Source organism: Ornithorhynchus anatinus, chromosome 10 (genome assembly GCF_004115215.2).
Source record: "Ornithorhynchus anatinus isolate Pmale09 chromosome 10, mOrnAna1.pri.v4, whole genome shotgun sequence".
In the NCBI taxonomy this organism is placed as follows: domain Eukaryota; kingdom Metazoa; phylum Chordata; class Mammalia; order Monotremata; family Ornithorhynchidae; genus Ornithorhynchus; species Ornithorhynchus anatinus.
In genome coordinates this window covers 55,567,560-55,595,145 of record NC_041737.1, presented here as the reverse complement: position 1 = coordinate 55,595,145, position 27,586 = coordinate 55,567,560, and the positions used below count along the sequence as shown (strand labels likewise).

At 60.3% G+C, this 27,586-nt stretch overlaps 1 protein-coding gene across 2 annotated transcripts in view; it reads left to right on the top strand.

Moving 5' to 3' along the window:
* The window catches only part of SLC4A8 (solute carrier family 4 member 8), a 28,014-nt gene extending 1,727 nt beyond the window's left edge, over positions 1–26,287 (top strand). The window contains exons 2-25 of one of the 2 annotated variants that reach the window (XM_029073583.2): positions 3,634–3,715; positions 5,566–5,712; positions 6,294–6,429; positions 7,330–7,490; positions 8,177–8,365; positions 9,022–9,113; positions 9,796–9,953; positions 10,738–10,825; positions 13,127–13,273; positions 13,460–13,563; positions 15,242–15,416; positions 16,462–16,595; positions 17,094–17,339; positions 17,924–18,029; positions 18,269–18,430; positions 19,121–19,234; positions 19,819–19,980; positions 21,234–21,485; positions 21,592–21,660; positions 22,753–22,926; positions 23,143–23,274; positions 23,443–23,534; positions 24,055–24,150; positions 25,329–26,287. In XM_029073583.2, coding sequence (XP_028929416.1) covers positions 3,634–3,715; positions 5,566–5,712; positions 6,294–6,429; positions 7,330–7,490; positions 8,177–8,365; positions 9,022–9,113; positions 9,796–9,953; positions 10,738–10,825; positions 13,127–13,273; positions 13,460–13,563; positions 15,242–15,416; positions 16,462–16,595; positions 17,094–17,339; positions 17,924–18,029; positions 18,269–18,430; positions 19,121–19,234; positions 19,819–19,980; positions 21,234–21,485; positions 21,592–21,660; positions 22,753–22,926; positions 23,143–23,274; positions 23,443–23,534; positions 24,055–24,148 — 3,216 coding nt within the window. In that variant the 3' untranslated portion in view covers positions 24,149–24,150; positions 25,329–26,287. Of the gene's footprint in view, positions 1–3,633; positions 3,716–5,565; positions 5,713–6,293; positions 6,430–7,329; positions 7,491–8,176; positions 8,366–9,021; positions 9,114–9,795; positions 9,954–10,737; positions 10,826–13,126; positions 13,274–13,459; positions 13,564–15,241; positions 15,417–16,461; positions 16,596–17,093; positions 17,340–17,923; positions 18,030–18,268; positions 18,431–19,120; positions 19,235–19,818; positions 19,981–21,233; positions 21,486–21,591; positions 21,661–22,752; positions 22,927–23,142; positions 23,275–23,442; positions 23,535–24,054; positions 24,151–25,278 lie in introns of both variants that reach the window. The other variant, XM_029073582.2, reaches the window with a different exon arrangement.
* Positions 26,288–27,586: the final 1,299 nt, after the last annotated feature.

The following is a 27,586-nucleotide window of genomic DNA, read 5'->3' as shown; positions in this document are numbered from 1 at the left end:
GTGCTCACTAAATTCCATCCACTGATTCCCAGGCCTGGGCCGTATCCACCGCTCGGCCTGGAAGAGAGTCACTCGTTCATTCGTTCGTTCAGTCGTATTTCTTGAGTGCTTACTTGGTGCGGAGCACTGTACTAAGCACTTGGGAAAGTATAATACAACAATACACAGTGACATTCCCCGCCCACTACGAGCTCACAGTCTAGAGAAGGGGAGACAGACGTCAATACAAATAAATAAAATTACGGGTATGTATATAAATGCTCCGGGGCTGCGAAGAGCAAAGGGGGAGATCTCTGCCCTCGTGCTATTTCCAGGGTCCTTCATGATATCTGTTCTGGCTTTTGTTAAGCCTTTGTGCTGAACACTGGGGTGGATAGAAGCAAATCGGGTTGGACACAGTCCCTGTCCCGCGAGGGGCTCGCCGTCTTAGTCCCCATTTTACAGCTGAGGGAACTGAGGCCCAGAGAAGTGAAAGGGACTTGCCCCAAGTGGCACAGCAGACAAGTGGTGGAGCCGGGATTAGAACCCCTGACCTTCTGACTTCCAGGTCCGCGTTCTATCCTCTAGGCCGGTGCTGCTTCCTTGTGCGTGTGCCGTGTTCTCTCTCGGACGAGATGGGATCGAGGGCGTACCGTGGAAGGCTAGCGGTGGAGCTGGGACTCGAACCCAGGTCTCTTGACCGCCCTCCAGCCCCGGGGTCTTTACCCCGGCCACCCGGCCTCCTCAGACAACACCGGTCTAGCGGAGCCGGCTTCCGGCGGTCGGATGAGGTTGGCTAGAGGCTTCCCCCATTCCTCTGCCGGATGGAGGTAAACTTGAGCCTGGGTAGGGGAGGGATCGTGGCCGGAGGAGGCCGTCGGGGTCGGCTCAGGCCCCGGATGCTTGGATGATGATAATAACGGCGTTCAGGGCCTGGCGCGTGCCAAGCACCGTGCGGAGCCGTGGGGAAGATCCAAGACAGTCGGGTGGTCGCACACGGGGCTCGCCACCTCAGAGGGAGGGAGAAAAGATGGGTGATTCCCCCTCTCATAAAGGAGGAAACTGAGGGCCGGTGAAGCGAGCCGCCCCAGGTCGCACGGGGCCGGAATGGGGAGCCGGGCCCCGTGACTCCCGGGCCCGGGTTCTTTCCGCTGCATCGTGCTGTTTGTCTCTCCCTCTCCCCCACGCAGTCCCCTCCCCGTGTCCCTCACAGTCTCCTCAGGATTCCTGAGCTCTTGGGAGAACTGAATGTCCTGGCCATGTCCTGGCCTGTCATCACCCCCTCCCTCGCTCCCTGATGTCCCCGTCCCCTTCCCGTCCTGCCTTCGCTCCGCCTCCCCCGGCCACCTGGAATGCGGGGCCGGTGGTCACGGCCTCGGCTTGGCCTCGGCCTCCTCCTCTCTCACGGACACTCGGCTCTCTCATCGGGTCTCTCACGGTCCCTTTTGGAGTGGTGTTTGTTGTTCTAAGCCCTCGGGGGGGATACGGGTTGTCCCACACGGGGCTCACAGTTTTTAATCCCCATTTTACAGATGAGGTGACTGAGGCACAGAGAAGTGAAGTGACTTGCCCCAAGTCACACAGCTGGCAAGCGGTGGAGTCGGGATTAGAACCCATGACCTCTGACTTCCAAGCCCGGCCTCTTTCCACTGAGCCACGCTGCTCTCCTCCGCCGCCGCTGTTAGTCGATCGTACTATTTACTGCTGCGTTCCGTCTGGACTCTGAGCTCGGTATGGGCAGGAAGTACGTCTACCGACTCTGGTGTACTGTCCTCTCCCAAGCGCTCAGTACAGCGTTCTCAAAGCAGTCACCTCGCCCCCTCCTACCTCGCCACTCTCCTCACCACACTGCCCTCACTCTTCGCTCCTCTGGCGCCGACCCTCTCACTTCCCCTCAGTCTCCTCTGTCTCGCCGCCGACCTCTCGCTCCCCTCCTGCCTCTGGCCCGGAACGTCCTCCCTCCTCAGATAATGATGTTGGTACCTGTTAAGCGCTTGCTATGTGCAGAGCACTGTTCTAAGCGCTGGAGTAGACCCGGGGTCATCGGGTTGTCCCACGTGAGGCTCCCAGTCTTCATCCCCATTTTACAGATGAGGGAACTGAGGCCCAGAGAAGTGAAGTGACTTGCCCGCAGTCACACAGCTGACAAGTGGCAGAGCTGGGATTCGAACCCATGACCTCTGACTCCCGAGCCCGGGCTCTTTCCACCGAGCCGCGCTGCTTCCAGACTCTCCCCGCTCTCCAAAGCCCAACTGAAGGCCCATCTCCTCCAAGAGGCCTTCCCTGACTAAGCCCTCTTTTCCTTTTCTTCCACTCCCTCCTGCGGCACGCTGACTTGCTCCCTCTGTACTAGAGCGCTTGGGACGAGCGAACGGTCTAGCTGGGTGACCTCGGGCCTCAGTTTCCCCTCCCGTGAAACGAGGGCGCCGCCGCCTCTTTCTCGCTTCCCCACAGGGTAGTCGTGGGAAGTGGGTAAAGTCAAAGCGGGCTGGGAAGATAAGATTCCTTTGGAAAGTTCATTCATTCCACTCATCCCTCCGTTCAGTCGTATTTATCGAGCGCTTTCGGTGCGCAGAGCACTGTCCGGAGTGCTTGGGACAGTGCAAAATAACAGTCGTCGGACACATTCCCCGCCCACAGCGAGCTTACAGTCTAGAAGGGCGGACAGACACGAATAGAAATAAAATAAATGACGGATGTGGACGAAAGTGCCGTGGGGTTGGGAGAGGGGAATGAATAAAGGGAGCAAGTCGGGGCGACGCACAGGGAGCGGGAGAAGAGAAGCAGCGTGGCCCAGTGGGAAGAGCCTGGGCTTCGGAGTCAGAGGTCGTGAGTTCGACTCCCGGCTCCGCCACTCGTCAGCTGCGTGACCGTGGGCGAGTCGCTTCACTTCTCTGTGCCTCAGTTACCTCATCTGGAAAATGGGGATTAACCGGGAGCCTCACGTGGGACAACCTGATGACCCTGTATCTCCCCCAGCGCTTAGAACGGTGCTGTGCACATAGTAAGCGCTTAACAAATACCAACGTTATTAGAAGAGGAAAGGGAGACTTAGGGAAAGCCTCTTGGAGGAGGGGGGCCTTCAATAAGACTTTGAAAGGGGAGAGGGTCGTCGTCTGTCGGATATGAGGAGCGGTGTGGCTCGGTGCAAAGAGCCCGGGCTTGGGAGTCAGAGGTCATGGGTTCAAATCCCGACTCCGCCACTTATCAGCTGTGTGACTTTGGGCGAGTCACTTAATTTCTCTGTGCCTCAGTTACCCCATCTGCAAAATGGGGATTAAGACTGTGAGCTCCACATGGGACAACCTGATCACCTTGCATCCTCCCCCGCGCTTAGAACGGTGCTTTGCACATAGTAAGGGCTTAACAAAGACCAGCATCATGAGGAGGGACGGCATTCCAGTGGGCAAGTCACTTCACTTCTCTGTGCCTCAGTTCCCTCATCTGTAAAATGGGGATTGACCGTGAGCCTCACGTGGGACAACCTGATGGCCCTGTATCTCCCCCAGGGCTTAGAACAGTGCTCTGCACCTAGTAAGCGCTTAACAAATACCAACATTATTATTATTCCAGGCCAGAAGCAGGGCGAGGGGCGGTGAGATAGAGGAGACGGAGGCACGGTCGTGTTCTTCCTCTCTCCCGTTCCTCCCACAGAGACCGGACGAAGAGGCGGTGGTGGACCAGGGCGGGACCAGTTCCGTTCTCAACATTCACTACGAGCAGGAGGAGCTGGAAGGTAGGGATCAAGCCGGGCGGGGAAGTGGAGGGGCACCCGACGCCGGACCCCAGGAATGGAAACCCCGGGGGGACCACCCCCCTCTCTCGGCTCCTGTTATTCCCCAGAGATACGTCCTCCGCCCCCCCCCCCCCCCCCGCCGGGGGCTGGGCCCGTCCATCGGTCAGTCAGTGGTATCGATTGGGCGGAGCGTCGGATCGAGCGTTCGGGAGAAATGTGGAACAACAGAGTTGGTAGACGCGTTCTCTGCGCACAACGAGCTTACATGAGGAGCAGCGCGGCTCAGCGGAAAGAGCCCGGGTTTAGGCGACAAGGGTCGTGCGTTCTAATCCCGGCCCTGCCACTTGTCAGCTGTGTGACTGTGGGCGAGTCACTTCACTTTTCTGGGCCTCAGTTCCCTCATCTGTCAAATGGGGATGAAGACTGGGAGCCTCACGTGGGACAACCCGATTACCCTGGATCTCCCCCAGCGCTTAGAACAGTGCTCTGCACAGAGTAAGCGCTCAACAGATACCAACCTTACTATAAATGGTATTTATTTGGTGTTTACTTTGTGCAGGGAGAGTATGGCTCAGTGGAAAGAGCCCAGGCTTGGAAGTCAGAGGTCGTGGGTTCTAATCCCGGCTCCACCGCTTGTCAGCTGTGTGACTTTGGGCAAGACACACTTCTCTGTGCCTCAGTGACCTCATCTGTCAAATGGGGATGAAGCCTGTGAGCCCCACGTGGGACCATCTGATCACCTTGTATCCCCCCTAGCGCTTAGAACGGTGCTTTGCTCATAGTAAACGCTTAACAAATACCCTCGTTATTATTACAATATAACGGACGCGTTCCCTGCCCACTAGGAGCTTCCAGTCTAATCGGGCAGTGGTACTGACCGAGCAGCGATTGAGCGCGAAGCGCTGTCCTGAGCGCCTGGGAGAGAACGGCAGCTTCCCCTCTAGCGGGGGAGACGGACTCGCGACGATGGACGGAGACGGGGGAGGGAACAGAAGGACGGCCGCGCGGAAAAACCGGTCCGCTCACTACGGGGGCCTGGACCCTGGAGTCTGCAGGCCACGTGGGACACAAATGCCAGAAGAAAAAGAATAAATACGACGGATTGACTGATCGAGAACACCAGTAGGATTGCTCAAGCACTTACCGTGTGCAGAGCACCGTACCGACTGCAGATTTTGTTCTTTTTAACCATATTGGTTAAGCGCTTACTAAGTGCCGGGTTAGGTACGTGTTGGACACAGGCTGGAGGGAAGGAACGAGCGTACACCGATCGGCACTTCATTCATTCATTCGCTCGTGGTATTTGGGACAACCCGATGATCTTGTATCTACCCCAGCGCTTAGAACAGTGCTTGGCACATAGTAAATGCTTAAATACCATCATCATTATTATTATTACCACTGGGCGTCTGCGTGGTCAGAGAAGCGGCCTGGCTTAGTAGATGGGAGTCAGGACCTGAGCTCACCGTAGGCAGGGAATGTGGCATTGTACTGTCCTCTCCCACGCGCTTAGTACAGTTCTTTGCACACAGTAAGCACTCAGTAAATAGTTTGAATGACCCGGGTTCTAATTCTGCCCCTGTCACATGTCTGCTGGGTGACTTGGGGCAAATCACTTCACTTTTCTGGACCTCGGTCACCTCATCTGGAAGACGAGGATTAAGAGTGTGAGCTCCATGCAGGACAGGGACTGGATCCAACCTGACTAACCTGGAGCTATCCCAGCGCTTAGACCAGTGTTTGGCACATAGTAGGCATTTAACAAGTATCATTATTATTATTATCATTACTGGGCACCTACTGTTCTGGCCTGGATCCAATCAAAGGAGACCGGTCTGCTTGTTTCCCAGGCCACAGGACGCTGTACGTGGGCGTCCGGATGCCCGTGGGCCGCCAGGGTCGCCGACATCACCGGCCCCACGGCCAGAAGCACCGGAGGCGGGCGCGGGGGAAGGGAGCCGCCCAGGGGGAGGACGGCCAGGAGCCGCTGGCCCACGGTACGGATGCCCGGGGGGCGAGGCCGGGGGGCGGGGCGGGAGGGGTCCCCACCCTGGACGGTTGGTTGGGAAGAGGAAAATTACCTCGGGCCCCCCGGGACATCGCCCACTGCTCGGCCCCCCGAGGGGCATCCTGGGGAGCCCTGGGGGGGGGGGACCCTGAGACCTGGCCGCATGGAGGTGGGGCGGGGGGCTCCCACAGCCTGGGAATGCGCCACTCCCCCTGGAGCAGGGGGATCCACGGCCTCCCGGTGCCAACTCGTGTCCGGTTGCCCGTGCCCGCGCGGCCCCGAAGTATACGGTGTACTCGCCTCCGATTTGCGGGAGGAAACTGAGGCGTCGATGGGGCCGGGCGGGCCGGGGGGTGGCGTCCCGCCTTGTCGGAGGAGGGGTTCACGGCCCAAACGTTGGGGACCCCGGGGGCTCCCCTAGACGGCGGGGGCACGACCCCTCCTAGCCCCGCGGCCCGGTGGTTCTGTTGGCCGATTTCGGGCGGGGATGTGGGTGCCGAGAAGCCTCGGCGGAGCTGGGCCGCCCGTCGCCCGGGGCCACCCTGGCTCTGACCGGTTGGCGCCTGGCAGACACCCCGTCACAGCGGGTCCAGTTTATCCTGGGCACCGAAGAGGACGAGCAGCACGTGCCCCACGACCTGTTCACGGAACTGGACGAGATCTGCATCAGGGACGGGGACGACGCCGAATGGAAGGAAACGGCTAGGTGAGCCCTCCCCTCTCCCCCGCCGCCGGACCCCCGCCGCCAACCAGGGGAGAGGAACGCCTAGCCAGGGGTGACCGACGTGGCCGTGGGGGGGCCCGTCTTCTCAGTTGCCACCTGGCCCCCGAGAGCTTGGGCTAGTGTGGATTGGGGGAGGGCACCTAGAGAGGTCCGGAAAAGTCTGGAGACCGGTACCTGTGCTGGAGTCCCTGAAGGCATTTTCAGCTTTTTTTATGGTCTTTGTTAGGCGCTTACTATGTGTCCAGCGCTGTACTAACCGCTAGGGTGGCTACAAGATAGTCAGGTCCTCACAGACTAGGAGGGAGCACAGGGATTGAATCCCCCATTTTACTGGAGAAGCGGGATGACCCAGTGGGTAGAGCACGGGCCTGGGAGGCAGAAGCTCATGGGTTGTAATGCCGGCTGTGTGACCTTGGCTGAATCACGTCGCTTCTCTGGGCCTCGGTTCCCTCATCTGTAAAATGGGGATTAAGAGCGTGGGCCCTGTGTGGGGACAGGGACTGTGTCCAACCTGACTAACTCGTATCTGCCCCGGTACTTAGGACAGTGCTTGGCACATAGCAAGCGCTGAACAAATACCGTAATTATTATTATTATTATTATTATTATTATTATATTTATTGCGGATGAGGGAACTGAGGCCCCAGAAAAGCGAAGCGACTCGCCGGCAGACTTGCCGGTTAGCCAGCGGATACGCGGCGGAGGCGGGATTAGAACGCGGGTCTTCTGGCTCCCTGGGCTCTGTCCACTGGATCCCTGCCCGCTTGAGGAATCCCTGCCCACCCCCCGAGATCCGCCCCGGGTGCCCCCTCTTCTGCGACCCGTCCGCGGAGGCCGACGCGCCCCTCTCCCCCGACCCCCATCGGGGCGGTGGTTTTTCAGGTGGCTGAAGTTCGAGGAGGACGTGGAGGACGGCGGCGAGCGGTGGAGCAAGCCCTACGTGGCCACGCTGTCTCTGCACAGTCTGTTCGAGCTGCGCAGCTGCCTGGTCAACGGGACCGTCCTCCTGGACGCACACGCCGGCAACATCGAGGAGATCTCAGGTAGCCGGGGCCCCGTCCTAGGCTGTGCCCTACGGGGGCCCCGAGGGGCCGGGAACCCCCCCAAAACTCCCTCACCGTCCCCCCACAGATCACAGAACTGGAGGAAGCAGCCCGGCCTCGTGGAAAGAGCCCTGAGTGTGGGAGGACCTGGGTTCTAATCCTAGAGATCCTGGGTAACCTGGAGCAAATCAAGTCCTCCCTCTCTTCATCTGTAAAATGGGTCCTTCCTCCACGTAGAAGGTCATAGGCTTAGAAAGTCTAAACCTGGCTCTGTCACTCGTCTGCTGTGTGAGCTTGGTCAAGTGACTTCACTTCTCTGGGCCTCAGTTACCTCATTTGGAAAATGGCCATTAAGACTATGAGTCCCACGTGGGACAGGGACTGTGTCTAACCCGATTTGCTTGTTCTAACCCCGGCGGTTAGAACAGTGCCTGGCACACGACAGGTGCTTAATAAAGACCATAACTATTATTATTCGGTGGTGAGCGGAGAGATAGATGAGATGGTTGGCCTAGAGCAGAGGAAGGGCCAGGAAGGAGGAGGGGGCACCCGAGGCCCTTCAAATGGTCATTTGCCCCCGTCCCTGGCCGGCGACCAGCAGCCCGAGGGCTGCGATCGGACCGGACCAGGCTGCCGGGGAGGGGAGGGGCCCGGGTGCTGAGAGAGACCGCCGGTTTGCCTTCCAGACCTGATCCTGGCCCAGCAGGAGCTGGCCGGAGCCCTGAGCCAGACCGTGCGGGCCCGGGTCCGCGAAGCCCTGCTCAGGAGGCATCACCACCAGAACGAGAGGAAGAGGGGGACCCTCATCCCCATCGTCCGCTCCTTCACCGAGGTCGGCAAGAAGCAGCCCGACCCGCCCTCGATGGACAGAAACAGTAAGGGCCGCCACGGCGGGGGATGCAGAGAAGCCAAGCCTTGCCCCCTCAGAGCCCAGGGCCCCTTAGAGCTTGGCCCTCGCTGGGGAGCGAGCGGAGCAGAGTGGGGAGTTGGTTCTCCAGGGTGGTAGGAAGGCCCCAGACGTGCCCTCTAAGGGCATTTTCTGGCCTCTCTAGGCAGTCAGTGACCAGTCAGTAAATGGACATAGGGAGGCCTCGGGCCTGCCCAATCGAGGCACTTCCTGGCCTCTCTAGGGGGCCAGTGACCGTCCAGTGATGGGCCTAGAGAGGCCCCAAGCATGCCCGTGAAAGACACCTCCTGCTCTCTCTCCATGGCCAGTGGCCACTCGCTGATGAACCTAGAGAGTCCCCAAGCATGCCGATCACTTTCTGTTCCCTCTAGGCAGCCAGGGGTCACTCAGGGATTGACCTAAAGAGGCCCCAGCAATGCCCACCAAAGGCAATTCCTGTTCTCTCTAGGCAGCCAGGGGCCACTCGGTACTTGTCTCCCTCTGGGGAGCCTGGAGGCTGGAGGGGTTCAACAGGTCAGGGAGCCCCCTGTCAGGGAACGTGGCACTGGCCGAGCCGGGCTGCCCAGAGGGAGGACGGGAGAGGAGAGGGAGCCGAGCTCCTGAAAACTCTGGGAATTTTCCCAGCGGGCCAGATGGTGTCGCCTCAGTCGGTTCCGGTTCACCTTGAGGGGAAAAATGGAGTCAACTGTGAGAACAGTGGTGTGGATTTAAGCAAGGTGAGCAGCCAACTGGGCAGAGGGGGGCAGGGGGTCGGGTGGGCAGCGCTGGATTGCCCCTCTCCTCCTCTAGACACAAAGCCCCACCTCAACGGGGCCTTGAGGAGTTACCATGGCTTGTGCGTGGGGGGTGGGGAGCGGCGGCGGTGAGATTAACCAAGTTTGAAAATTAGATTTAGCCACAAATCACAGAATCTCCACCACTGGTCTGCTGTGTGACCTTGGGCAGGTCACTTCAGTTCCCTCATCTGTAAAATGGGGATGAAAACTGTGAGTCCCATGTGACACGGGGGCTGGGTCCAACCCGATTTGCTCGTGTCTCCCTCAGCACTTAATGTAGTGCCTGGCATATAGTACGAGATTAACAAATTTCACAATTATTATAATTATTTTTATTAGTATCTAGAATCCATAATTCCTTAGAGTGTCAATCCATTATACTTATTAGAGTGGAAGCTCCTTGCGGGCAGGGAATGTGTCTCGGGCTTCCGTTGTGCTCTTTCAAGCGCCGAGCGCAGGGTCCTGCTCAATGAACACCTCTCAGGAGCTAGCTTGTTTCAGGAGAGAATCGTAGAGGTGGGGAGAGTCCTCAGGGATCGGATCCAGAGGGTCTGGGGCCGGTGGGGTGGTACTGGGGGTTGTGGGGTTGAGGGGGGTGCTCACGGTCGCGGTAAATTTCCAGGCGGACCTTCACTTCATGAAGAAAATTCCCTCCGGAGCGGAAGCGTCGAACGTCCTGGTGGGCGAGCTGGAAACCCTGGACCGTCCCATCGTGGCGTTCGTGCGCCTGTCCCCGGCCGTCCTGCTCTCGGGGTTGACGGAAGTGCCCATCCCCACCAGGTGACGACCCGGCCCCTCCCGGTCGGCCCCCGGCCGGAGGGCCGCCTCTCGGCAGCCTCCTCTGGGTCCGCTTCGGTCCGGGGGAGTGGACGGTGCAAAACCGCGGAGAGTTGAGAGTGGGAGAGGCAGGTCGGGCCCTTGGTGGGTTGGGGAGAGAGGATAAGGCAAAGTGACGGAGGCCTGACGTGGTAGTTCTGAGCTGCTGGAGCTGGGGACTTTCATTCATTCATTCATTCATTCAATCATATTTATTGAGGGCTTACTGTGTGCAGAGCACTGAACTAAGCGCCTGGGAGAGGACAGTAGACCAATAAACAGTCACGTTCCCCGCCCACGTCGAGCTTACAGTCTAGGGAATTCCTAGGGCTTCCAACCACAAGGCCAGACGTGGCTTCTCCCGCCTGCTGGAAGCTTAAAACTCCGCCTCCGGTCACCCGCCGGACAGACAAACGGGCCTTCTGCGGACCACCGACAGTTGACCGAACGTTCCAAGGGGCCGGGATCGGCCCAAGCCGTAAGGCGATCTCTAGGGGCCGGCGCGGTTTCGATTTTTCCCGAAGCGGGAGAGGTGGTCCCGCGGTCGCCAACCATCCTAATGGGCTGCACCCGGGAGTCCCACGCCTCCCCCCAACCCCGGGAACGGCGGCCGCCCAGGTTCACGCCGTCTGTGAAAGGTGCTCTCAGCGGCTGGGTGCCCCGCTGGGTTTTGGGGAGAAGGCCAGGGACGCGGGACTCTGGGTTTGGGGCAGACCCATCTTCCTCTCTCGGCTTGTTCTCGTTGCAGGTTCTTGTTCCTCTTGCTGGGCCCTGTGGGAAAAGGGCAGCAGTACCATGAGATTGGCCGGTCCATGGCTACCATCATGACCGATGAGGTATTTGGTGGGGCGGCGGGGGGATCATTCCGAGATACCATTTCGATCGACCCCTCCCCTTTCTGAGAAGCGGCGTGGCCTAGTGGAAAGAGCACGGGCCTAGGAGTCAGAGGACCTGGGTTCTAATCCCGACTCGTCTACTCGTCTACTTGGGCAAGTCACTTCACTTCTCTGGGCCTCAGTTTCCTCATCTGTAAAATGGGGATTAAGACCGGGAGCCCCACCGGGGACAGGGGCTGTGTCCAACCCAATTATCTTGTAACTACCCAGCGTTTTGTACAGTGCCTGGCACATAGTAAACGCTTAACAAATACCACAATTATTATTATTATTATTTCCCCACACCCCATCCTGCACCTTCATGGCCTGCCCCCAGCGTGGATCTTCCGCCCGTCCATGTCAAGGTTCAGAGGGGATGCCTCTTCAGGTTGGATGTCCTCATCCCCCGGGCTGCCTGGGATCGGAGCTGGTTTAGCCGAGCGTCCCAACAAGCACTGACACTTTTACAGACCCCAACGGACGGCTCCTCCTCGCTAATACTAATAATTATGGGTTTTGTTAAGCGCTTACGATGTGCTAAGCACTGTACTAAGCACTGGGACAGATTAATTAGGTCCCACATGGGGCTCACCTTCTAAGTAAGAAGAAACCCGGGTATTGAATCCTCACTTTGCAGATGAGAGAACTGAGGCACTGAGAAGTGAAGTGACTTGCCCAGATTCACCCAGCCGGTACGTGGCGGAGCCGGTATTGGAACCCAGGTCCTCTGGCCCCGGGGGACGCTGGCTCTGCCCAGAACAGGGACTTTGCTCATGAGGCCTTGGGCATGGCCAGGAGATGCTGGTCCTCACATGCTCAGTAATCCCAACAAATCCCCTAAACCTTGGGGACCCTCACCAAGGCACCGCTTCCCTTCCCCCGATTCTACCATACGTTCAACCGTATTTACTGAGCACTTACTGTGTGACCGGTTGCCGAGACCTCGGGGCCCGTGCGCTCTTGGCTTTGAGGAACTTCCTAGAGGACACTGCCCCCAGGATCCTCCACACCAGGTCGAAGGATCCCATTTACTCCACCTTTCCTCCTCAGCCAGTCAATCAACCGATGATTTCAAGCGCGTACTGTGTGCAGAGCACGGTACGAAGCGCTTGGGCGAGTCCAGTGCAACAGAGTTAGTAGATGCATTCCCTACCCAGGGTGAGCTTCCAGTCTCAGCTGGGATTTCCCACCCACCCTCCAGGCCCGTCCCGTGGGCTCGCCGTGCCTGAGGGTAAAGCATAATCCAAGGAGGGTCTGTGTGGCCGGCGGGCACCGATGGATTCCGAGAGACCCGTCCTGGGCCCTGGGGAGGGGGGCAGGAGGGGGGAGAGGACACGGTCCTGCCCTTAAGGAGCTGCCAGTCTGAGGGGAGAGACAGGACACACACACACGCCCCCCCCACCACCCCACGACACCCTCCTCGGACCATACCCCAACACTGGCTTCCGGGGGCTGTGTCCCCTCAGCCTTAAACAAACATACAGATGCACACACACACTCGTTCTTTCTCTCTCCCTCCGCCTTCTCCCTCTTTCCCTCTCTCAATCCCTCTCTCTCCTCTCCCCCCGACCATACTAACAGGCTGCCTTAGGGAGGCTGTCTCTCCTCATCCTTCATGTCTCTCTTTCTCCTCAGACCGTCCCAACGGACTGGCTTAGAGGGGCTGTCTCCCTTCAGCCTTTCACACTCAAGCACACACCCACGTACCCCTCAGACCATCCCAATGGACTGGCTTTGAGGGGCTGTTGCCCCTCAGCCTCCGCCCCGGCCAGAGGGGCAGCCATCAAGAGTTCTGGGGCAGGGGGAGGTCAGGATGGAGCCGAGGGCCCCCCTTCGACTCCTAGTAGGGCTCTGGGCTGGACGGGAAGGTGACCCCGGAGTCAGACCGATCGGTGCCGGACCCCTCGGAGCGGCTCCCCGGCTCAGCGGATACGGAAGCGGTCGCTCACGCGGCTGCCTCCTCCCCAACCCAAGCGTCCCGTGGCTTCAGCTAGCATTTTCCGCCTGACCACAGCGGCGTTTCAGGAGTTAAAGATTTTTCTTCCAAACCAGCGGAGGTCTCCTCCCCACTCGAACAAGCCAGCAGGTCAAGGTGTCCCGGTCTACTGAGGGACGGAACTAACGAGCCCTTGTTCTGCTAACTGGTTGTCAGGCAGAGAGGGGAGGCGCTGGGCTGGCCGGCTTCAGTGGGGGCGGGGGCGCTCTGGACGCTGGCCCTCTGCCCCTCCCCGGCCCTGAGCGCCCTCCACTCCCCCGCCACAGATCTTCCACGACGTGGCATACAAGGCACGGGAGCGGGCCGACCTCGTGGCGGGCGTCGACGAGTTCCTGGACCAGGTGACGGTGCTCCCGCCCGGGGAGTGGGACCCATCCATCCGGATCGAACCGCCCAAAAGCGTGCCGTCCCAGGTAGGCGTCGCCCCGCCGCCCTCCCCCCTCCGTCGTCCAGCCAGCCCCGGCCGTGGCAGAAGGGGAGGGGCGGACCGGGACCTAGCCTGCGGCGGGTGCCCTGGACCCGCGGCAGTCCAGCCCCCACCCTAGGGACCTCCGAGTCTTTCCAGGCCAACCACCCTGGGGGGGGTCCTCTGTCCCCAGGAGAAGAGGAAGATGCCCGGGGTCACCCCGAACGGAAACCCGTGCCCCAGAGAGCCCGAGCAGCACGGAGGACACAGCGGCCCCGAACTCCAGCGCACGGGGAGGTGAGTCTCGGCGGTCGTGGCCCTTGCGGGGCTCCCCGTCGCCCACGCTCTCCTAGTCCGTCCGTCGGTCGATTGCATTTATTGAGCCCTCACTGCGTGCAGAGCACTGGACTCAGCCCCTGGGAGAAAACAACGCAACAGAATTGGTAGACATACTCCTTGCCCACAACGAGCTCAAGGTGTAGACGCGGAGACGGACGTGAATAAAAATGAATCAGTTTTGGATAGGAACATAAGTGCTGTGGGGGTGAGGGCGGGGAGAATGCCAGATGCCCAAAGGGCACGGATCCAAGCGCACGGATGACGGAGAAGAGAGACGTAGCCGGGGAAAAGAGGATTTAATCGGGGAGTACTTCCTCTCCCTCTGGGAACGCCGTCCGGACACGCCTTTGCCCTCTGAGTGGAGGGTGGCTGGATCTATGGGCCGGACAAGGCTCTGGAGGGGAAGATGGTATGGATACGGGGATCCCACTGGGCGTTTTATTTCGGGCTGCTGAGATGACAGAGCGTCTTCAAATCATCTCCCCTGATCCCGCTTGAATCGGCCGGGTCCTCCCCCTTTAACGGAGGCTCCGGCGAAGGTGGCTACCGGCCGATTTGGACCAGTTGGCAGCGGAGGGACGGCATAGCGAGAAGTCCAGGGGGTAGTGATGGAACGGAGAGTGTCCTGGCTTCAGAGAGACTTCAGAGGGAAGAGGGATTTCTGGTAGCTGTCGGGATCCACTGGGGTGCTTTTCCTTCGCTCACGCCCACTTGAGCGCGGGAAGATGCTCGGTCCCGAGATAGCCGTCTCTCTCCGGCAAATGGAAAAAAAAAAAATGCCAACACTGCTCATCCATTGGATGCCTCTAGTCCTCTGCTCACACTCTGAAGTGTGGGACTGACATTAACTTCCTTTTCAGTTGTGACTGCTCACACCTTCAGGTGGTAGTGGAAGGAGGAGGAAAGGTGCTTAGCGAGCGCCGTCTGGGGGCTGTGCAGTGGAGGAAGGGTTGGGGAAAGCACAATAATAAGAGACACATTCACTGCCCTCGGGGCGCTTACCCTCTAATTCGGGGGGTGTCCAGTCTACAGAAGGCAAGGTCTGTTTGTGGGACACCCCAACTCCCACTTCTAGCCGGGGAGCAGGAGCTAGGCCGTTGTCATCCTGGCTCCGCCGCCAGTCCGCTGTGTGACCTTGAGCAAGTCGCTTCACTTCGCTGTGCCTCGTTAACCTCATCTGTAAAATGGGGATTGAGACCGTGTCCAACCTGGTTGGCTTGTATCCACCCCACCGCTTAGTACAGTGCCCGGCACGTAGTAAGTGCTTAACAAATGCCATCATTATTGTGGAGCGTGGGGTGTCTGTGGGAAAATCACCCGGGTGATTTAGGTGGGCATTGGATTAGGAGGGGCAATCAATCAATCGATGGTATTTATTGAGCGCTTAACTGTTTGCAGAGTCCTGTACTAAGCGCTTGGGAGAGTACGATACGACAGAGATGGCGGACGTGTTCCCTGCCAATAACGAGTTGACAGTCTAGCGAACCCCCCGGAGAACTTGGCTGGGTCCGGCGGGCACGGAAAGCGTGGTCGGGGGGTGAGCGGGCGGCACGTGGGGTGCTTTGAGGGGCCGGGGGGTGGGTCTGGGTCTGAGCAGTCCCGGGGGCCTTTTGGGGGGGGTCCATGGGGTCCTCAGGCTGTTCGGAGGGCTGGTGCTGGACGTGAAGCGGAAGGCGCCCTGGTACTGGAGTGACTTCCGCGATGCCCTGAGCCTGCAGTGCCTGGCCTCCTTCCTGTTCCTCTACTGTGCCTGCATGTCGCCCGTCATCACCTTCGGGGGACTGCTCGGAGAGGCCACCGAGGGCCGCATCGTAAGGACGGGGGATGGCGCCGGTGGATGGGGGGCTCGGGCTGGGAGTGGGGTGGGGCCTGACCCGGCTTCTGGGCCCAGCCGGGGTGCCGTGTGACCTCGGGGGAGCCACTTAACCTCTCTGGGCCCCAGTTACTTCATCTGTAAAATGGGGATTGAGACTGTGAGCCCCATATAGTACAAGGACTGTGATCAACCTGATTACCTTGTATCTACACCAGTGCTTAGAACAGTGCTTGGGCACCTAGGAAGCACTTAACAAATACTACATGTGTATATATATATATATATATATATATATATATATATATATATATATATATGTCTGTCCAATGAGGAGAATAAGACCTGTCATCCTCCTCCCCCAATAAGAGTCGCTTTAGTAATTGTACTGTTTAAGCACTTACTATAAACTGGGGTAGATAAAGGAAATCAGATCAGACACAGTCCCCATCCCAGAATCACTCAGTGGTTAGAGCCCAGGTCTGGGAGTCGGAAGGACCCGTTTTCTAATCCCGGTTCCGCCACTTGTCTGCTGTGTGACCTCGGGCAAGTCACTTCACTTCCTTTGGGCCTCAGTTCCCTCATCTGGAAAATGGGGATGAAGACTGTGAGCCCCTTGTGGGACAGGGACTGTGTCCAACCTGATTAACTTGGATCTACCCCAGTGCCTGGCACATAGTAAGCCCTTAACAAATTCCTTAAAAAAGCCAAGCACAGAGACATGCAGCCCATTTAATTCCACTGCCGGGAGGGCTCAACACCCGTCCACCATTGGCAACAGGGTGACAGTAATGATGGCCACTGGCCCGGTTCTTTTGCACATTGTCCCAGTGGGCGGGTCAGTGTCCTTTGAGCATCCCGTATCGGCCTCGTACAGACTTTCTGAGTCCGGGGTGGGAGGACGGCTTCGTGGCGCATCCCGCAAGGTTGCCTGATGGGAGTCTCTGGGGGGCTGGGGAGCTCCGGGGGCCGGGGGAGTGAAGCGGACCCCGACTCCTCGGCCGGCACCGTGACGCCCACCCCGCGACCCCGGTTCCGTGCAGAGCGCGATGGAGTCCCTGCTGGGCGCCTCGATGACGGGCATCGCGTACTCACTGTTCGCCGGGCAGGCCCTCACCATCCTGGGGAGCACCGGGCCCGTGCTGGTGTTCGAGAAGATCCTGTTCAAGTTCTGCAAGTATGGCGGGCCCCTTCCCTCCCCCCCCGCCCTCCCCTGCTGGCCACCCAGCCCCGTGGCCAGTGGGAGGCCGCCCGGCCCCTCCGCCTCCAACTCCCAGCCGGTCGGGAGCGGTGGGTTGGGGTGGGAGGATCACGGGCTTCCGCCGCATCGAGGGCTAGTTGTGGCCCGGTGGGGGCTCAGGGAAGCACATGGGCCAGGGGAGATGCAGTAGGACCCATACGCGCACACACAGAAGTGGAAAGAAGGGCGGAGGGGGGAGAGGGGGCCTTGGACTGGCTACGCTGCGTGGGCAGGATTCGTCCCGGAGAGCTCCCCGGAGGAGGAGGAGGGCCGGGAGAGGCAGGCGGTATGATGGGGGCCGGTGTAGAGGAACAGCCCGGGGGTCCCCCGGCCCCTGGGAGCTCTTGGGCGGCAGGGAGAACGGCGAGCGGGAGCCGAGCCGGGCGTGACCAGGGAGCACGTGATCTCACGGGCCGCCGCGCCGCCCGCTTCCAGGGACCACGCGCTGTCCTACCTGTCGCTCCGCGCCTGCATCGGCCTGTGGACGGCTTTCCTGTGCGGCGTGCTGGTGGCCACCGACGCCAGCTCGCTCGTCTGCTACATCACTCGCTTCACCGAGGAGGCCTTCGCCTCGCTCATCTGCATCATCTTCATCTACGAGGCCATCGAGAAGCTGATTCACCTCGGGGAGACCTACCCCATCCACATGCACAGCCAGCTGGACCGCCTCAGCCTCTACTAGTGAGTCGGGGGGAGGCCGGCCCCCCGGCCCCCCACTCCCACCGGAATGGGGGCCGAGGGGGACGGTCTGGGGGTCCAGGGATCGCGGGGAGGATGGGTGACCCACGACGGCCGTTAACCGTTGGAAGCCAGTGAGCCCTCGCCCGGGGAGGCCGTCCCGGAAGTTGGGGCGTCGGACGGCCTGCCCCCCTCCGTCCCCCCGCGTGTTACGGTTGGGAAGCCGTGGGGGCGGATGAGTTGGGGCCCACATATACACTAATAATAATGATAATAGTAATGATAATGGGGGTATTGGTTGAGCACTTACTCTGTGCCAAGCACTGAACTAAGCCCCGGGGTAGAGACAAGGTAATCAGGTGCGGTCCCCGTCCGCTCCAGCTTCCCGCCTGCCATTCAGTAGGCGGCGGTTTTGGGGGGCGGAGGGTGTGAATGGGGAGGTTTGGGGGGGGGGACATCCCCGGTCTGTGGGGATCACCGGTGGGGGCGTTACTGGCAGAATGGGCGTCGTCGGTGGGAGGGATGGAGGGGGCGTGGACGGCGGTGGTCCGGGGCAAAGCTCTCCCCCTTTCCCCCCCGGCCGTCAGCTGCAGGTGCGCCCCGCCGGAGAGGCCCAGCAACCACACCCTGCAGTACTGGCGGGAACACAACATCTCCGCCCCCGAAACCAACTGGGCCAACCTGACCGTCACCGTGAGTGGCTGCACCGGGCCGGGGGGCCGGGGAGGGGGCGCCCCTGCCGCCCGGACCCCCGCATTTCTATTCCCCGCCTTCGGTGGGGCTGCCCCGGGTTGGTTCACCCCGCCCACCCGGGCCCCGCGGACCCCCACCGCCGGCAGGTGGTCCCGGCCTCGACCCCGTCGCTCCCGCCCCCGGAGCGGTGGCCTGGGAGGCGCCCGTCTGGGCACCCATCACCCGCCCGCTGCCCACAGGAATGCCAGGAGATGCACGGCCAGTTTGTCGGCCCGGCTTGCGGCCACCACGGCCCCTACGCCCCCGACGTGCTCTTCTGGTCCTGCATCCTCTTCTTCACCACCTTCATCCTGTCGGCCACGCTGAAGACCTTCAAGACCAGCCACTATTTCCCCACCAGGGTAGGTAGCCGGCAATGCCCCCGGCCCCCCCGGCCCCTGACGCAGCCCGTGCCACCTTCCGGAGAGAGCCCGGGCCTGGGAGGCAGAAGGTCGTGGGTTCTAATCCCGGCTCCGCCCCTCGTCTGCCCTGTGACTGTGGGCAAGTCACTTCACTTCTCTGGACCTCAGTTCCCTCATCTGCAGAATGGGGATGAAGACTGGGAGCGCGTCCAACCTGATCATCATCGATCTACCCCAGTGCTTAGAACGGTGCCTGGCCCCTAGGAAGCGCTTAACAAATCCCATCGTTATTAGCGATTATTATCGTTCTAATCCCGGCTCCGCCACTTATCTGCTGTGTGACCTTGGGCAAGCCAGTTCGCTTCTCTGAGTCTTGGTCACCTCATCTGGAAAATGGAGGTTGAGACGAGGAGCCCCGTGAGGGACGGGGACCGTGTCCAACCTGATGAGCTTGCCTCTACCTCAGCGCTTAGAACAGTGTCTGACACGTAGCAAGTGCTTAACAAATGCTACGATTAATATTTTTGGAGGAGATGGGTCTTGTGGGTGGATGGTGGGGCGGGCACCGCCTCTGGAGGACTCTTCGTGCCACCCTCTTTCCAGGGATTTCCCCAGGCACCCCTCCCCCCCCGACTCCCACCCCGCGTACCCAACTGACGGCGGCCTCTCGCACGACTCTCTCCGCCCCAGGTACGCTCGGTGGTGAGTGACTTTGCGGTTTTCCTCACCATCTTCACCATGGTGATTCTCGACTTCCTCGTCGGAGTCCCTTCCCCAAAGCTCCAGGTCCCCAGCGTGTTCAAGGTGACCGTCGACCGGGAAGGGGAGATGGGAGCGAGGAGGCCGGGCTGGGGCCGGGGAGGGAGGGGGAGAATCCGGAGCGAATGCCCACGCGGGTGACGACTTGGGCCTCGTTTCCAATTCCCGACGGCTCTCGCTGGAGTTAGTTACTGAGGGCACATCTCCTTGTCTGCTGTGTGGCTTTGGGCGGGTCACTTCACTTCTCCGGGCCTCGGTGACCTCATCTGTAAAATGGGGATCGAGACCGGGACGGGGACCATGTCCAACCCAATGTGCTTGGGTGCATCGCTGGCACATAGTAAGCACTAAAAAAATACCTCAGTTATTATTGTCTCTGCCGAGAGGCCTTCCCCGATTAGGCCTTCACGTCCTCCTCTCCCGCCTCCTTCTGCATCACCCTCGCTCTTGGATTTATTGGATATAATGGATTTAGAGCCATTATTCCTCCCTTCTTCCGCCCCACAGCGCTTATGTCCTTATGTTCTTCAGCCCCGCCCGCGCTTGGGGGTCCACCCCCGGCACCCGCTCCGGAGAGGGGTCCAGCGGGGCTGGCCGGCGGCCGGCTGAAGTCCCGTTTCTCCCCGTAGCCCACCAGGGATGACCGGGGCTGGCTGATCAGCCCCATAGGCCCCAACCCCTGGTGGACGGTGGGAGCGGCCATCATCCCCGCGCTCCTCTGCACCATCTTGGTGTTCATGGACCAGCAGATCACCGCCGTCATCATCAACCGCAAGGAACACAAGCTCAAGGTAACCGGGACTTGGGCCGGTGGGGAGGGCCTCGCCCCCGGGCCTCCCCCGAGGCGGGACGGGTGGGGGGTTGGGACCCCCCAGCTGGAGGTATGCACTTCGAGGGCGGGGATTGTACCTGTTCATTGTTCAATTGTACTCGCTCGAACGCTTAGTACAGTGCTTTGCACACAATAAGCGCTCAATAAATACGCTTGATTGCATGAATGAATGAATGCAGTCCTCTAGCTTGTTGTGGGCAGGGAATGTGCGGGTTTATTGTTTCTGTTGTCCTCTCCCTTGTGGGGAGTACAGTGCTTTCCACACAGCAAGCGCTCAATAAATACGATTGAATGAATGAATGAAATGACTCGGGCCACCCCAGGGGCGTTGGGGAGGGAGAGAGGATTTGCCTGCTGGGTGTCCTCGGACCGGCCACTTAACCTCTCCGGATCTCCATTTTCTCATCCGTAAAATGGGGATTCAGTAGCTGTTCTCCTTCCCCCTTAACCAGTCAGCCCCACATGGGACCTGGATTGGATCTGGACCGCTTATTCACTCATTCAGTCATATTTATTGAGCGCTTCCTGTGTGCAGAGCACTGTACTAAGCTCATGGGACCAAACTGATCAGTGGTATTTATTGAGTGCTTGCTCTGTGCAGGAGCACTTTACTAAGTACTCGGGAGCACAGACTAACAGAATTAGCAGATGTGTCCCTTGCCTGTAATGAACTTCCAGGCTAGAGGTGATCATCTTCGGTCACTTCACTTCTCTGTGCCTCAGTCCTCTCACCTGTAAAATGGGGCTGAAGACCGAGAGCCCCATATGGGACGAGGACCGTGTCCAATCCCATTAGTTTGTATCCACCCAAACGCTTAGCACAGTGCCTGGCTCATAGTAAGCACTGAACAAATACCACCGTTTTTATTATCGTCCCTATTAGGGGCTTCACGGGACACCGCAGCCCCGGGGAGGCTGGGAGCGTTCCCGGAGTGGCTGCCTGCTGTGTGACCTTGGACGGGTCGCTTCTCTGGGCCTCAGTTCCCTCCTCTGTAAAATGGGGATTAAAACCGTGAGCCCTATGTAGGATAGGGACTGGGTCCAATCTGATGGTCTCATATCTACCCCGGCATTTAGAGTAGCGCTTGGCGCACAGTAGACGTAAAAGTATCGCCATAGTAATAGTAATAATAAGGACGGGCCGGGTCTCTGGGGGGGCGTCGGGTAACCGAGGGCTCGTCTCTCCTCCCCCCCCCCGACCCCGTCCCGCAGAAAGGCTGCGGCTACCACCTGGACCTGCTAATGGTGGCCGTGATGCTGGGCGTGTGCTCGGTCATGGGCCTGCCCTGGTTCGTGGCGGCCACCGTCCTCTCCATCACCCACGTCAACAGCCTGAAGCTGGAGTCGGAGGGCTCCGCCCCGGGCGAGCAGCCCAAGTTCCTGGGCATCCGCGAACAGAGGGTCACCGGCCTCATGATCTTCGTCCTCATGGGCTGCTCCGTCTTCATGACCGCCGTGCTCCAGGTGGTGGCCCGGGCCGGGGGGGGGGCACCCGAGGCCGGGGGTGGGGAGGCGTCCCCGTGGGAGGACGTGGGACCGGCTGATGGCCGCCGCCCCTCTCCCCCTCCAGTTCATTCCGATGCCGGTGCTGTATGGCGTGTTCCTCTACATGGGGGTCTCTTCGCTAAGAGGGATCCAGGTACCGCCGGGGGTTGGGTGGGACTGTCTGTTCCTCCGCGGGAGGACACGTGTGTGCGGGGGGGTATGTGTGTAGGTCTGCCCGTGTCTCTTCTCCCCTCCACCCTCTCTTCCTCCATCCCCGACCCCTCCTGTCATCTCTCCCACCCAGCGAAGCCACAGCGGGTGGCTGGGCTGAAAAACCAGCCAGAACCCACCAAACGGGCAGGGTTTCGGACCTTTTTTCCTGGCCTCTCCCTGATTCTCTTGGGTCTCTCACATCTCCCTGGTCTCTTCCCCATCTCTCCTTGCCTCCTCTCTTCCATTCTTCAGTCTCCCCCACCTCCCAGACTCCTGGACTTCTCCTCTCTCCGCACAACACCGTCTCCCCACAACCTCCTGTCTTGATTCTATTTATTGCCATTGTTCTTGTCTGTCCGTCTTCCCCGATTAGACCGTAAGCCCGTCAGAGGGCGGGGACTGTCTCTATCTGTTACCGATTTGTCCATTCCAAGCGCTTAGTACAGTGCTCTGCACATAGTAAGCGCTCAACAAATACTATTGAATGAATGGATGTCTCAATCAATGGTATTTATTAAGGGCTTATGTGCAGAGCACTGTACTAAGCACTTGGGAGGGCACAACAGAAACAGCAGACATGTTCCCTGTCCAGAATGAACATACAGTCTAGAGTTGGGACGGATATCCTGCCTCCCCCAATGTCCTGCCTCCCCCAGGGTCCTGTGTCCCTCAGTGTCCCGTCTCCCCCACGTCCCGTCTCTCCCATCTCCCTGTGTCTCATCTGTTCATCTCCGTCTGCCTGTTCAGGCTTAGGCAGGCAAGGTGGGATTAAAATATTGACTGGTCTGAGGGCCCTTTCCGGGGTTGGGAGGAAGTCACGGGGCCAGAGGGAGCCACGGGGCAAGGGGGGAGAGCGGTGGAGTGAGTCTCAGAGAGGCACGGCGGGCAGCCACCGTGGGCCAGTCACGCCAGAGACCCCAGAACGGGAGGCTGGAGAGCCCGGGGAGACCTTAAGGCCGTGTCCAGACAGACCGGCCGGCGGGGCGGGCTCGGCTGGGCTCTGATGAGGGCGGGGGCGGCTGCTCTCTCGCAGTTCTTCGATCGGCTCAAGCTCTTCGGGATGCCCGCCAAGCACCAGCCGGACTTCATCTACTTGCGGCACGTGCCCCTCCGCCAGGTGCACCTCTTCACCCTGATCCAGCTCACCTGCCTGGTGCTGCTCTGGGTCATCAAAGCCTCGCCCGCCGCCATCGTCTTCCCCATGATGGTGCGTGGGGCCCGCCCCCCGAGCCCGACGCGAGGAGGGGATCCCTCGGATCCCGGGAGGGCGAGGGACCCGCCGCGGGGCATGGGGTGGGACGGGGGTGGCGGGTGGCGGAGGAGGAGGGCCGGGGCAGGGGGACGTTGGCCTTTAAGCTTCGGGGCAGGAGCAGCCTCCTCGCACCCCTCCTTCCCCCCCGACCCCTTCCCGGTCGCCGGGCAGGTCCTGGCCCTGGTCTTCGTCCGCAAGGTGATGGACCTGTGCTTCTCCGAGCGGGAGCTGAGCTGGCTGGACGACCTCATGCCAGAGAGCAAAAAGAAGAAGCTGGACGACGCCAAAGCCAAGGAGGAAGAGGTGGGAGGGGCGATGGCGTCACCCTCGTTGCGACCCGGGGTTTGGGGGGGACGGGGGGGAGCGGTAACGGGGATGACGTCACACCCCTCTTGACCTGACCCGGGGGCCGGGGAGGGCCTATCCTCGGACCCGGGAGGAACCGCGGCCCTCCTCCTCCCCTTCCCACAGGATTCGGAGAAGATGCTGGACCTGGGTGGGGATAAGTTCCCCCTGGAGACCAGGAAGCTCCTGTGCAGCCCCGGGAAGAACAACGGGGGCAGGTAGGGAGAAAGGCGACTTCGGCGCCCGTCCGACCCACGGCCACCAATGCGCAGGACACTGAACTGAGCGCTCGGGAGAGTCAACGGTTAGGTGACATGAACCCTGCCCTCTAGGAGCTTCCCGTCTAGCGACGCCCAAGCGCCTTCCGCGTCTCGGCCCGTGTCGGCCACGTCTCCCTCCCGCCAGGGTGACTTCCCCTCCTCTCCACCCCCCACACCAAGACTCCCCAGGGTCACGCTGGGGAGTGGGGCCAGGCGGGAAATTCATTAATTCGATTCATTCCACTGCATTTATTGAGCGTTTACTTTGCGCAGAGCACCGTACTAAGAGGTTAGGAGAGTACAATAGAACAACAGATACATTCCCTGCCCACAACGAGCTTACAGACTAGTGGGAGATGGTGGCTGCCAATTGATGACCGGATTCCAGACACCCTGGGGGTTCCCGAGGTCTACCCCGGTCCCCCCACCCTCCGCTTCCCCCGCCTCCCCGACCCTACATCCCGATGGTCCCTTCCAGGGGCGACCCTTCCGAGATCAACATCTCCGACGAGATGTCCAAGACGACGGTCTGGAAAGCCCTGAGCATGAATGCCGGGGGCGCCAAGGAATAGAGGTAACGGGAGCGGACCGGGACCAGGCGGGGGCCGGAGGGAGACCGCTTCTAGGCTCCGGTCTCCCCCACTCCCAGGGGCCGTCCCGGGGCACGGGTGGTGAGGGGTGTGGGGCCGGGCAGGGGCCCGGGAGTGGGACGGATTCCGCCGCCCCATGCCAGATCTGTCCTCCTCAGTGCCAGGCTGGGTGGGAGATGGGCGGCGGGAGCCAGACCGAGATAGTTTCAGCCCGAACGGGCCCTTGAGGTGCGGCGGGCACCGGGAAGGGGAATGGCTAAAGGGGGTTCTGACCCACTGGATTCTGACCACCGGACTGCACCAGGGACGGATTCGAACGGGAGGTGGGAGGACCAGGGAAGGACCCCCGGGCTGACTGGGGGGATTGGCAAGGGCTGAGGGGGTCAGGTTTGAAGCCCGCAGAAGTCTTCCCTTCCCCGACACTGCTCCGGAGGAGGCGGACGGCCCCCCCCCCCCCCCCGGGTCCCACTCTCCCCTCTAAACCCCGCCTTCCGGCCTGGATGCGGGAGGCCGCTCGGAGAGGCCTCGGGGAAGCGGGCGAACGATGCCGAGAGAGGAGCGCGTTTCCGGTGGAGGAGGAAACACCCCCGAGGGGCGAGTCCTGCCTTCCTGCCCCGAACGAGTGGGGCCGGCCTTCCGCCCTCTGCGTCGATGGAGCTCTGCTGCTCCCGGGGCCCCTCGGGGGGCCGAGCGTGGGAGCTTTCTCCCTCCTGCCGCTGGACCTCTACCCATTCTGGATGTGCCCTCAGACACTGACGCCGACTGCGGGGGCACGCCGGACCCTCCCCCACCCCTCCTACCCCTTGCTGTGGCCCCCAAGGGGGCCCCGGCCCCTTTGGACTGTAGCTTCCGATCCCCTGGCCCGAAACCTTGAGAGAGGGCTGACGTGGTGATGAGGAGAGATGGGCCCAAGCTCAGGAGCCCAAAGCCTCTAACGCCGGTCCTGGGACAGAGGTCCCCCCCGGGCCCAGGGGGCTGTTGTGCTGGGAGAGGAGAAGGCTGAGGACTTGGGTCCGGCGGGGGCTTGGAGAGCGGGCCTTGAGGGTCTGCAAGGTCCGCTAGAGCTTGGTTGCTAGGTTGCTGGAGCAGGCCTCTTCCTTCCCCTCTTCCAGCAATCTGCCCTGAGGCAGGGGGTTGGACTAGATGGACCCCCCCCCCCCAGGTTCCGCCCATGGCCGGACTCCACCCCGTTAGCCGGCAGAGGGAGAGGGCACCGCTTCCTGCCGATTCACCGCTTCCACGAGCCCTCTGAGGTCACACGTCCCCGAACGGCAGGAGGGCCGGTAGACCCGGCTCCATGGCCGCCCGAGGACCGACTCGCCGAAGGGGGCCGGAGGTCAGGGGCGGAACCACCGCTCTCATCCATTGCGGTCTCGGGGCTCAGGTGGAAGAAACTCACCCAGGGCTGCCCCTGGGGCCTGCTTCTCCTCCTGGCCCCGCCACCCTCTCCTCAACCTAAGTGCCATCCTCACACACGTGACCAGAAAGACCTAGAAAATGTCCACAGAAAAAGGGAAAAGAAACCATCTCCCCTGCCCAAACCAGAATCGACGCTGTCTTTCCTCTTCGACTGTAAGCCGGTTGAGGGCAGGCCCGCTGTCATCGTCCAACTGTCCGGGGAGAGGACGGAAACCTCCCGCTGGGAGCCGCGTGAAGTACCGACCCGGGACGGTTTTGATCGGCTCTGGGGCTCCCCTTCCGCTCCCCCACCCCCCCGGGGAGACTGAGGCACAAGCAGGAAAGCTGGGGATGTCGAGGAGAATTGGGAGGATCCGGGGGCTCGATAGGCCAGCCGTCTCATCCGCCCACCCGTGAGGACTCCTTCGGTCACCAGACACCCCCCCCGGCCGTGGCCTTGGGTCCTGCCCCAACCAAACTTGAGCAAGCCCCATCTCGCCCCGTCTGGGCTTCCTCAGGCGAGTGAGGGTCTCCACCCTCTACCCGCCTCTCCTTACCCCACAGCTCCCGGACCCCTCGATATTCCCCGATGGGCATCTCCGAGCCAGAAACGAAACAAATTCAGCAAAACCTCATGAATTTGGACCACAGTCGGGGATGGAGGGGTGGGTGTGTGTCCAAATTAGTGAAACCGCCTAAATGGTAAAAGTGTTTGGGAAGAAATGCAGTGTTGTTATTTTTCAGAAGCCGAGGTGTGGGCTGCAGACAGTAAAATGGGATCTGGTAGTGCCCGGGAAGGGGGGTGGGTTTGGTGTGGGGGAGACAGTTCTCCTAGGGCCTACTTACGCCCGTGTACCTTGTATAGCTGGAGAGAAAGAAACTATTAGTTTGTGACCTTTTTACTTATTCAGACTCAAGAATTCGTGCCTGAATCAGCAAAGTTCAAATTGGTGAAGTTTTTACGCCGTCCCCAAAAGGACGGGGGAAGAGTATGATACGAGTGATCCGACGGTCATAGTAATGGTGGTTTTGTTAAGCACTTACTATGTGCCAAGCGCTATATTAAGCTCTGGGGCGGAAACAATCAGATCAGATCCCGTCCTTGTTCCTCCCGGGGCTCAGAGTCCGAAGTAGGAGAGGGAACAGGTACTGTATCCCCACTTTTCAGATGAGGCAAGAGAGGCACGAGAAGTGAAGTGAGTTGCCCGAGGTCATGCAGCGGGCGAGGGGCGGAGTGGGGATTAGAACCCAGGTCCCCTGACTCCCAGGGCTTTCCGCTGGGCCACCCCGCCCCAAGCCTCTGGTTCCTGCCCTCAAGGAGCTTCCAGTCTTAGCAGGGGAGACGAATTGAAATAACTTCCAGTTCCGAGGAAGAAGGAAAGAGGATGCGGTTCGTGGTGATCTTGGTGTTGGCTTTGTGGAGCCACACAGGAGCAGTTTGGGGGGTGGTTATGGGGTGCTTTGAGGGGGAGACCAAATGCCCCAAATTGCTGAAGCCCTTCATCACCTCCGTCGACGTCCCCGTGGAAGTCGGCTGGCAGCTCCCTGTGGGTAGGGAACACGTCTTGCTTTCTGCTGCATCGAATACGGTTCCCTGCCCTCGGCAGGCTCTCGCTTAGAACGTGTCTGCCTTTCAGTGCCCCACCAGGCACTGGGAAAACAGCCAACAGAGACGTCCCGGCGGGACTAGTTTGGATGGGGGCGATCCAGCCGGGTCGATGGAAAATCTTCCCTGGCCACACTGGGGAGGGACTTCGAAAAGTGACTGAGCGAGAGACTTTCTCCGTAAGTGACCTAGCTTTAGTCGATGTTCTTCCCATCTTGCAGGTTTCGGGGGCGGCACGGGATGAACCGGGGTCTCGAGGGAACTTCCTGCGGCATGGTTGACTGCCAGGGGTGAGGGGCCGTGGCGTTGGCGCCAGGGTCTGGATCCTTGGATGGTCAAAGGGTGGGGCCAGAGGGGTGTGGGAGGGAAGAAAGGGGGCACACCTGGGTGAGGAGCAGCTCTTGAATTCCACAGGC